Source organism: Limulus polyphemus, unplaced genomic scaffold (assembly GCF_000517525.1).
Source record: "Limulus polyphemus unplaced genomic scaffold, Limulus_polyphemus-2.1.2 Scaffold2675, whole genome shotgun sequence".
Lineage (NCBI taxonomy): Eukaryota > Metazoa > Arthropoda > Merostomata > Xiphosura > Limulidae > Limulus > Limulus polyphemus.
Genome location: NW_013668285.1, coordinates 77,424 through 89,384, shown reverse-complemented (window position 1 = coordinate 89,384; position 11,961 = coordinate 77,424). Strand labels below are relative to the sequence as shown.

Genomic DNA, 11,961 nt, shown 5'->3' with positions numbered 1-11,961 from the left:
CCAACGATTAGTGGGATTGACCGATACATTATTACGCCCCACGGCTGAAAGGGCGAGCATGTTTGGTGTGACGGGGGAATCGAACCCGTGACCCACATATTGCGAGTCGAGCGCCCTAACCACCTGGCCTTTACACTTTCCTTGTGCTGGATTTGAATATAGAATTAAACTAAATAATCTCAAGGTGTTAGAGTAATATCGAAAACTAATTAATGAATTACATATATATATCATGAGACTTAAAACTCCTAATGCATATCTGCTCACAACTGTTACGTTGAAAAACAAATAGTAGATTCATAATATTCTATAATCTTAAAGAAGATAAAGCTGTACTCCATCTTCTTATAAAACACATCTTTCTCTAAAGTTCTCTTTACAGACTTAGAACATTAAAATCCGAGGCTCGGTTCCCGGTGGTGGACAATGGTGAAGATTTGTGTCAAAAAAGCAGACAGTCAATTTTTAATTTTAAAATTATCCTATTTCTTTCGTTTGTTTCTTCGAACAAAACTACACTGAGCTACCTGCTGTGTCTGCCGCGGGAAATCGAACCCCGGATTTTAGCGTTGTAAGACCGTAAATTTCGACTCGGCAAAATTTAATTCAAATAAACTTCATTATTTCCGGAAATCTTACAAATTATTGTAATTTTAAGATCAAAATGATTAACGCACTGATGCCAGATACGTGGCTGTAATATAAAGTAAGCGGTTTATTATTGTTTGACGCATTTTGAAATATTATTTTCATAACAGTTCTGATGAGTGTCAAGGCAAGTTTTATATTATTTCAAAATTAAATATATTGTTAATAGATCGAAAATGAAACAGATGTTCTAATCGATCGGAAATAATAAGAATACATTCTAATAGACTGAAAAACAAAATATAGTTTTACTAGAGTCTCTCGGTGAGTTAGCGCTAAGTTTACGGACTTTCAACGCTAAAATCTGGGATTCGATTCCCCGCGGTGGACACAGCAATGTTTTTAGTGCCTGGCTTATTGCACATGTCGAAAAATACGTTAATTTTTATTTTAATTATCTGTATTTTTCTTGTCTGACTAGTGATATAAACATTTGCCCCCAGTGGCACAGCGGAATGTCTGCGGACTTACAACGCTAGAATCCGTGGTTTCGCTACCCGTGGTTGGCAGAGAATATATAGCCCATCGTGTAGCTTTGTGATTAATTACAAAAAAACAAATTTAAACATTTTAGATTTTCGTCATATGAAAAAATTACTCAAAGAACCGTCGACGAGAGTATAATCACCTAGATGTTTACATAAGTTACCAAAAACGTGTAAAATTATCACCTGGATGTTTACATAAGTTACCAAAAACGTGTGAAATTATCACCTGGATGTTTACATGAGTTACCAAAAATTTTGGCAGTTTTGTTTTGCCGAGGCTGTTAATAATGTATAATACATATGGTTACCGATTGAAGTGTTTGTATAATAAGACATATCAAGTAGGAAAACATAGTCTTCGTTCCTGGAAGATTCAAATGGTATATATTAAAGCCTGAGAACAGCGAAACAACGAAAGGCAAATATCGTCAGTTTAAATGATTTCACATTTGTGTGTCTTATCTTACGTACAGAGCTTCTAATATACCTAAATTATGGGACGATAACAACTGACTTACTTTTCGAAGGCTTAAAATACAATATATATATATATAGAGAGATAGAGAGAGAGATAGAGAGGTACCGACCGGATTATACAATATAATTTTTTATGACAATTTTTCTCTGATCTGAACATGTGTGAGGCTTTGCCATAAAATTTCACACGTTTTTGGTAATTTATGTAAACATCCAGGTGATAATTTCACACGTTGATTGTATATTCGTAACAAAACAAACTGAATATATAGAGTACACTTATTTCCTTATATTTACATCGTACATATCGGTCTGAGTATTATTACATCAGGAGTCAAGTAGCGTTCTATGTTCCAGTCAAACCGGTTCTTCTGAAGATTGTAATCATCGTGCTAAGATCTTTCTTTAGTTACTGTTCTTGTTTTGTTTTTTTTTATTCTAAAGTTGCATCACTCTTTTTTTTTACTTGTTCTACGATTAGTAAAACATAAAATAATAGTAAATGATTTTTATGTGTGTGTTTATAAAGTACAGCTACGAAGTTGAGAATGATCTGACAAGAATAACAAAATAACACTCGTGTACATTGTTTAATCAGGTTAAGATTACTCTCATTATAGACTCGATAAAGAGAGAGAAAACTAAGATGAAAACGAAGAACTTAACAACTGAAATAGAATGACGATCACGTTCTGTCATGCCAATGAACTTCATTTGATACCACATCTAATAGGCTCTACTCATACCTACTCTCTCATCTCCACACCTTCAAAAAAGCGGTTCCTCACGCTTAACTTTTTCTCCCTATTTCTGTTATTCACGAGCTATATTTAAACAAAATAAAGTCCCCTCAAAAGTTCATAGGCGTACAACTTCCAATAATTGAGGCTGTCCTAGTTTGACGTTCTAGCTTTTTTTATAAAACAGTGAAGCCAGTATAAATAAGAGCTCGTGTTACGTTGTTTATTATATCTAACAGTGGTTACTTCCGATAAGAAACTATGATCCACAACAAGGTAAGCTTTAAAACCTTAGTCTCAGACCACGTTACTTAGATGTAAATATACATTTTAGATTTTGTTAACTTACATTACAAGTTCATTTTCTAATGTTCAAGTTACCATGTAATATACTTATTTCGAATTGAACATAAACAACTAAGATGACCACACTTGATGATAATACATAGGAACATTTCTGTAATTTTTTTTCTTTTTAATTAATGTGATATGAGATTTAACAGAAAATAATTTACTTTTCAGGAACAAAGATGTTACTGTTAACTATTTAACAAAGATATTATTGTTAACTATTTAACAAAGATGTTACTGTTAACTATTTAACAAATATGTTACTGTTAACTACTTAATAAATATTTTACTGTTAATTGTTTAAAAAATATGTTACTCTTAACTATTTAATAACTATTTTACTGTTAACTATGTAATAAATATGTTATTGTTAACTCTTTAACAAATATGTTACTGTTAACTACTTAATAAATATGTTACTGTTAGCTATTTAACAAATATGTTACTGTTAACTATTTAATAAATATGTTACTGTTAGCTATTTAACAAATATGTTACTGTTAACTATTCAATAAATATGTTACTGTTAACTATTTAACAAATATGTTACTGTTAACTATTCAAGAAATATGTTACTGTTAACTATTTAGCAAATGTGTTACTGTTAACTATTCAAGAAATATGCTACTGTTAAATATTTAACTAGGGATCAAGTAGATTTATTTATTATTCTATTGAATTTGTAAATTCGTACTTCCGTTTTTTGGCCTCTTGTTTCTGTAACATCAAACGAACTTATAGATCATACCAACTCAGCCATAGGCGTTATACACCATAAGACATAATGTTTCATTTGTGTTTTGTAATAAGTAGCAATATTAATAGGATGTGTTAAAAGCGTGTGTATTAAGAATTGTGTAGCTGCCTTACTGAAACTTCCTCTATATTAAGTATGTAGTCTGGTGATTTGTAACTTTTACTCTTTTATATATCTTTAGAAATGGTATATATATATAGCAAAAAGAATATATTTTCTTTTCATTAATATACCAATAAGAATTTGGATTTCTAAAATTTTAATACCATTATAGTTGATTTTCTTCACAATAATAATAAATGTTTTTAATTTTGCTTTCCAGATTTTAGTTGGGCTATGTCTGTGTCTCCTACTATCAGGGGTGGCCAGTAAAGATGAGGAAGCTATTTCTGATGATTCTCAGGATCTCAGAGCTGACGCTACCGGATACGGAGGAGGTGGTGGAAGTTATGGAGGAGGAGGAGGCGGAAGTTATGGTGGAGGTGGTTTTGGAGGAATTGGAGGTGGATTGGGTGGATTTGGTGGTGGTGGTGTAGGAGCAACAGTTCTTGCTATTCCTATCAGTCTGTCGTCCGTAGGAGGTGGATTTGGCGGTGGATATGGAGGCGGTGGAATAGGAGGTGGTGGACTTGGACTTGGTGGTGCAATAGGAGGCGGTGGATATGGTGGCGGTGTAATAGGGGGTGGTGGATATGGTGGCGGTGGAATAGGAGGTGTTGGATATGGTGGCGGTGGATTTGGAGGTGGTGGATATGGTGGCGGTGGTCTTGGAGGTGGTGGGTATGGTGGAGGTGGATTTGGAGGGGGTGGACTTGGAGGTGGAGGTATCATTACTCTTCGACTATCCTCTGTAAATGTTGGCGGTCTTGGTGGTGGATTTGGCGGAGGCGGATCTGGAAGAGGTGGTGGGAAAGGTGGATATGGAGGAAGATCAATCTGGTGGGATTAACGGTTCGTATTTTTATGTTTATTTCAACTTTTCACAAATTTCGTTTTTCAATACGTAGATATTTAACCTGTTGAATCAATAAATAAAATATTTAATTCTTAAACAGTTACGTTGCTTCATTAAATTGAATTTCATTTTTCGTATAATTAATAAATAAACGCTAAACGTACATTATAATGAAAAATGTAGGATATACAAAAGTTGATAATTTTCAATGTTAATAAGAAACATTCATTTAAGACCCTGAGTGACGTATTTTAATGTGTTTTGATAAATGTTCGTTCTGTATTTTAGATGAGAAGACCATCCCAGCCTTCCTCTCTTAGATACCAAATATTGCGTTTCACCTAAGCATCTTTAGAAAGAAGTTATTTCAGTCTACATCGTCCGATATCACAAACTTGTTCTTATCTAAACATGTTTCAGGAGAAATCATCTATACTTTCATTATCAAAAGACAGCAGTTAATTTACATACCTTTTTATACGTGCAAGTAACATAACGTCTTATTCTACTAGTGATTTGAATTAATAAAACAGTTTCATTAACATAAGCTTTTCACCTGTTCGTGTTTTACTTCAACAAATATCATCATGATACATTTTGTTAGAAATCACAAATATCAAAAGTTACTGGGTGGTAACACAATTTTCAGTTAAAAATTAATGAAAATAATATCATCTGAAGTAAAGTAATGTTTTTGTCAACATTTTCCTGTTTGAAAATGTGCCTCTCAAGAAAAGAAGCAATTCAGATTAAAACTTCAAAAATATAACTTTAAATGGAGATAAAGATACAGATATCAAGAAATCAACATCTTGTTGAATTCTCTGCTTCACAAATTTTAACGTGTTCTTGCCAATTTAATTTTCTATCAAAACTTATACCAAAATACTTCACATTTTCAACTGGTTTTATGTTTACATTATATAACTTAATTTGAGCGTTATTAATAGCTTCATTATTTTTTTTTGATATGTTATTTCTCCTGTGAAAAATAATAAGTTTAGTTTTCTCAGAATTTACAATTATTCTCCATACATTACACCACAACTCTAAATCCATTAACACTAACTGCAAATGTTTTATAATTATTAACACAAAATGACGTGTAATCTAATATGTAATGTTGTACGCATACTGTGAAATATTAATAATGCTTATATCTACTAGTAGACATGGTATATCATTACTATAGAGACAAAATAACAAAGAACTCAAAACGGTTCCTTGTGAAACTCCTACCTCTGGTATAAATCATCTGAAAATTCACTATTAATTTTAATTTTGTTACATCTATTTTTAATAAAACTATTCATCCATCTGATTAATATATAGAGCAAACTAAAACCATGCATTAACTTATCAATTAATCCATTGTTTCATATCCTATCAAGTGCTTTTTCTTTTTCAAGAAAAATTTCTCCCGTAGGATTTTTATAATTAAAACCCATCAATTATTGACTCTGTGAGCCTTACCAAATGATCAGAAGTTTAATGTTTTTTTCTTAGAACAAGCTTAATATGGATTTAACTTTTTAGTGCTTCCTAAAGAACTTAATAATCTATTATTTAAAATTTTCTCAAGTATTTTATATAAACAACTTGTTAAACTAATTGGCCTATAAGGAGAACTTTTCATTTTGTTAGGTTTTAAAACCATTATAATAACACTTGATTTCCACATTTTTGGAATAAATCCTGTTTTATAAGATAAAGTAAATAAATTAGAAGTTTTATCATATAACTCTTTATCACAATTCTTTAACATTACATATTGTATATTATCACATCCAGGGGTTCTATTCTTTTTAATATATTTTAAAATCTTGATTATTTCATCAGATTTAATGATATGATCATCATTTAAAATGGTTAAGTTAAATGTATTAATAATGTTTATCATATAATTTCCATTCTTATTCGTTTGATTACAACTAACAACTAGATGTTTACCGTTAAAATCGCCCATGATTTATAAATTGTGTAACGAATTTGTTGCTATATATTTATTTTAAGGTCAACGTTTGTTGATTGAGTTTATATTTGAAAACATGCCTAACTTATAGTGTTAGATAGGTATTGCGAAACTCCCGTCTATTCTCTAAAGTTGTAGAAGATTCTCGAGAGTAAGAATCAACAATATATGTATAAACTTAAACCCTTAAATGTAGTTCAGTATTGTTACGTAAATCTGAATTTTCTAGAAAATCTTCCCACGCCTATAAATTCAACCAACACGACGAGCCGAGAGTGTCTGTTATTAGTTCGCTATAATCAGTGTGCTATAAACTTCGAAAGCTATAAATGTGATTTTTATAACGCTTATCAATCGGAAAACTTAAGATATCTGACCAGGAACATTTATAAATTTCGAACGTTACAAATCGTTTAACTTCAGTGGATTCTCATCGGACATCAATAATTTTACAAAAATATATAAATTCATCGTGGAGAACTCAGCGTGTGTGGCCAAGGACAAAGCTAGCTAACTTCCCAGCGGATCGTATCTACATCAACTCGCTCGTCGTGAACCCTCGATAAGATATCAAGGAAGTTCCAGACTAGAAAGAAAACTTTATATTGTTTGTAGGTTTGTGAAACCTCATGTTTTTGGTGGTGGATTTGGAAGAGGTGGTGGGAAAGGTGGATATGGAGGAAGTTCAATCTGGTGGGATTAACGGTTGATATTTTTATGTTTATTTCAACTTTCACAAATTTCGTTTTTCAATACGTAGATATTTAACCTGTTGAATCAATAATTAAAATATTTCATTCTTAAACAGTTACGTTGCTTCATTAAATTGAATTTCATTTTTCCTATAAATAATAAATAAACGCTAAACGTACATTGTAATGAAAAATGTAGGATATACAAAAGTTGATAATTTTCAATGTTAATAAGAAACGTTCATTTAAGACTCTGAGTGACGTATTTTAATGTGTTTTGATAAATGTTCGCTCTGTATTTTAGATCAACTTAACTTGTAAAAGAGAAAATCATCCAAGCCTTCCTCTCTAGATACCAAATACTGCGTTTCACCTAAACATCTTTAAAAATAAGATTCTTCAGTCTTCGTCGCCAGATACCAAATACTGCGTTTCACCTAAACATCTTTAAAAATAAGATTCTTCAGTTTTCGTCGCCAGATACCAAATACTGTGTTTCACCTAAACATCTTTAAAAATAAGATTTTGACGAAATACCAAATAAAATATGACATTATGCTGCATGCGTGTAGAAACAAACCATGTAAAGTATTCCTTGACTTTTATTGACGAAAGCTTAGATATGCTGCATGCGTGTAGAAACTAACCATGTAAAGTATTCCTTGACTTTTATTGACGAAAGCTTAGATATGCTGCATGCGTGTAGAAACAAACCATGTAAAGTATTCCTTGACTTTTATTGACGAAAGCTTAGATATGCTGCATGCGTGTAGAAACTAACCATGTAAAGTATTCCTTGACTTTTATTGACGAAAGCTTAGATGATTTCTCCTGAAACATGTTTGAATAAGAAGCAGTATTTGGTATCTGGCGACGAAGACTGAAGTAAAAGTCAAGGAATACTTTACATGGTTTGTTTCTACACGCATGCAGCATAATGTCATATTTTATTTGGTATTTCGTCAATAAAAGTCAAGGAATACTTTACATGGTTTGTTTCTACGCATGCAGCATAATGTCATATTTTATTTGGTAGTTTAGTTCAATAAAACAATTTCATTGTGGAATGAACTCTTCCCGTGTTCGTATCTTACTTCACCATAATATCATAATGTCACCCTTTCTTCTAAATCACTTTTAAAGCCGCTGTTGTTGAATGGTTAACATGATTTTCAGTCGGATTTAAAATAACAGTTTCATGAAAATTTCCATGTTGTAAATGGTGTATCTCTAAAAAAAGAATAAATACAAATCATAATTTAAAAATATAACTTTTAATAGATATCGAGGTAAAGATATTAAGAAATAAAAAGTTATCGAATTATCTGATATGCTAAACTCAACACGCATGCACAGAGCTCTAACCAAGGACCGCGTTCAAAGTCCAATTCTACTCCATAACAAAAGAACTCTCCAACAGGAGCGCTCTCGTGTTACCTTCTTAATATGACTATCAAATCTACACAAACGATGTTGTAAATTACAACAACGAATTTTATAACTTTAATAAACGAAGCCACAAAAACTTGTTTAAACTGTAGAAATGTGTACTATTGTTGTTTGTTAGTTAATAGAAAATATTAGCGAAACGTTTAATACTGCATCACCTATATCCAGCACTAAATAACACAGTTGACTTTTAAAATGTTTACTTTCCAAAATAATTGAATACGTATATTAGATCATATTTTTCGTTCTATGATATTCACAGTATATCATAATAAACTAGATCCATGGTAGCTTATTGTAGTAGAGTTCCTCTTAAATCGAGACAAAAACTCTGACATGGATTTTAAATTGAATCTTGTGTCACTAGATCTAGATCTCATTCATACAATTTGTTTAAAAACTTACACATGAAGTAATACAAATTAAGCTTCAATGTATAATTGTATATCTTTAAAGCACTCGCATAAACTAGTGTTAAGCTTTGTATACAATTTCTTACGTTAAGAACAATAATCTAAACTTGGTGTTGTATTCGGTATTCAAGAACATACATTTATATCAATTATCTAAAATCTAAACTTTACGTTATCCTCAGCATGCAACTATATATATATTTAAAGTGGTAATTTTAACTTCGTGTTAAATTCAATATACAATATAATACATTTAATATATCAACTTATTGTGGTGTTATTTTTAAGCCACCAAAGTAACTGTTCCAAATAACCACTTTATCTTAGTGTTAGATCCATACATACGTTCAAGTAACCACACCTACACTGAATCTTAAATTCAATATACAATATAATACATTTAATATATCAACTTATTGTGGTGTTATTTTTAAGACACCAAAGTAACTGTTTCAAATAACCACTTCATCTTAGTGTTAGATCCATACATACGTTTAAGTAACCACACCTACACTGAATCTTAAATTCAATATACAAGTGTATACTTTAATGTAGAAACCTAATTTTAACTTTAGATTTAGAACACAATTACAACCTGTTACATTTCCCCGGTGTATCAGCGGTAAGTTTACGAACTTACAACGCTAAAATCCTGGATTCGATTTTTTGCGGTGGACTTAGCGCAAATGGCCAACTGTGTAGCGTTGCACTAAAACAAACAAATATAACTTGTGTGTGTATTTTACTTGTTCAGTTTTCTCTCAGTCTATCCATTTTCTGCAGAGAAAATTATAAACTTAGATTTAAATAACTGGTCAAATCACTAAGATTTTCCTTCTAATAGATGATAAGAGTTTTATGTATCCTTCAGAAATACTCGTCACTCACATAAATTCAGTGAAATTATAGGTTTTAATTCACAAAACGTCTCACACTTTATCACAACCTTCAGTCTTAATTAACTGTTTCAACCAAACATGAGATAACAGTATAATACAGTATTGAAATTCATTGAATGTAGCTGTAATGGTAAACAACTAAATTGTTTGAAATGTAAGCTGATTCAACCTATATCTAGTGCCTCCTGCTGGGTATGGAGATAATTATAAGTCTTTGACATTCTTTAATTTTAATCTGTTATAGTCGATCTTGTGAAATTTCCTCTACTTTAACAAATATTTTGTTGTATCTTTTTGAACTAGCATTGTTGAGATCTATTTTGTTGTATCTTTTTGAACTAGCATTGTTGAGATCTATTTTGTTGTATCTTTTTGAACTAGCATTGTAGAGATCTCAACAAACACTGTCAATTTGGGTTTGCAGTTTCACTAGGTTCTGTAGAAGACTCTCTAGCTGTAACGGCTTAAAATGTACTTGGTTTAAGAGTATATATTAGTTATACTAACTGGTCTAGTAAGGAAATTAATAACAAAAAATCATCCTTCCAAACATTTTATTTAAACGTTAAAGCGGTAAGTAATAACTGGATTCAAGACTTTGGTTCCTAATTAAAGCAATCACCGGTAAAGTTTGGTTGCTGTAAGATCCTCTCAAAAGCCAGTGGTCCTTGGAGTCCGTTCTACAATGGAGCCTGTGATAGAAGAATTATACACGTTTCTTCAATAAACATTAAAAGTTTGAAATCTAAATAATCACTTCAAAATATAAAAAGGTTAATTAGAACTAATTAAAATTCTAATAATCACTTCAAATATAAAAAGATGAATCGGTACTAATCCAATGAATTTCTTTTTCAAATTTGAAATTTTAATGTCAGAAGTTATAAGAGTGAAAATTTAAGAATTTTTGTTTCTGTCTTTATAGTCAAGGAATTTGGGCATTCTCACTGTGATACTTGTTTTGTTGATTTCTAAATACAAATTAAACAGTTCGTGTGATACCTACATTTTTTAATCCCACCAATATGCTCTGCTTCCTCGAATGCTACCTTTGCCGAATCCCCCAGCTCCACCGAATCCGCCTGTGCCACCAGCTCCACCGAAACCACCAGTGCCACCAACTCCACTGAAACCACCAGTGCCACCAACTCCACCTCCACCGTCAACAAGCCCTAGAAGAGTAATTACTGTTCCACCACCAACTCCACCGACTCCTGCTCTACCAGCACCATAGCCAAGACCTCCTGTTCCAACACCTGCATATCCACCACCACCTCCTCCTGTTCCAATACCTGCGTATCCACCACCACCTCCTCCTGTTCCAACACCTGCATATCCACCACCACCTCCTCCTGTACCAATACCTCCATAACCACCTCCAACTATTCCTCCAGATCCTAGACTAATGGGAATAGCAAGAATTGCCAATCCTACTGCACCACCTGCAAGGCCTCCAGCACCACCTCCAATTGCTCCACTACCACCACCAACTCCTCCAATACCACCTCCGAGTCCTCCAGCACCACCTCCACCTACTCCAGCACTTCCACCATATCCTGTAGCTTCCGCCTGAATATCTTGAGCATCAGCAGCTTTACCTTCCAGTTCACATGTGACTGAATATATAAAACCTAAGCACAGTACAGCACCAATCTGCAATGTAAGAAAGAAGTCCTTTCAGGAGTGCATGTCACATGATACTAATAACACAGGCCTGCGATGGTTTATTTGTCTTGAAATTATTGCATGTTCTATAGTAATTCCTGTACACTGAATCCGAAAATGATATCCATTTCTGTTCATCGCGTACAGATTTTTCACAAAACGTCATATGTACTTTTACATAAGTTTGTTTGTTTGCTTAAAGTTAAACACAAAGCTACACAAAGGGCTATTTGTACTCTGCCCACCACGGGTATCGAAACCCGGTTTCTAGCGTTGTAAGTCCGCAGACATACCGCTGTGCCACTGGGGGCTTTACATAAGTGAGTTATTTTCACTGAAATCGGGTCACGTTTTGTTACGCTTAGAATGTTGACAACCACTGGCTACAGATTTCTCTAGACTAATCGCGACGTGAGAGTCTTATCGATCTTTTTAGAACCCAAACATAATTATAA

The 11,961-nt window shown here is 32.6% G+C and overlaps 2 protein-coding genes across 2 annotated transcripts in view; one reads left to right on the top strand and one right to left on the bottom strand.

Moving 5' to 3' along the window:
* Positions 1-2,614: 2,614 nt before the first annotated feature.
* LOC106467599 (acanthoscurrin-2-like) lies at positions 2,615-4,410 on the top strand. The gene is made up of 2 exons (XM_013927962.1): positions 2,615-2,629; positions 3,784-4,410. Exons 1-2 carry the CDS (start codon positions 2,615-2,617, stop codon positions 4,408-4,410), a joined length of 642 nt encoding a protein of 213 aa, XP_013783416.1.
* Positions 4,411-11,025: 6,615 nt separating this feature from the next.
* LOC106467598 (ctenidin-1-like) overlaps positions 11,026-11,961 on the bottom strand; it is a 2,329-nt gene continuing 1,393 nt past the window's right edge. The window contains exons 2-3 of the mRNA XM_022395809.1: positions 11,098-11,494; positions 11,026-11,060 (exon numbers count right to left, since the gene is read on the bottom strand). Of these exons, the coding sequence (XP_022251517.1) occupies positions 11,026-11,060; positions 11,098-11,494 (432 nt within the window). The remainder of the gene's footprint in view (positions 11,061-11,097; positions 11,495-11,961) is intronic.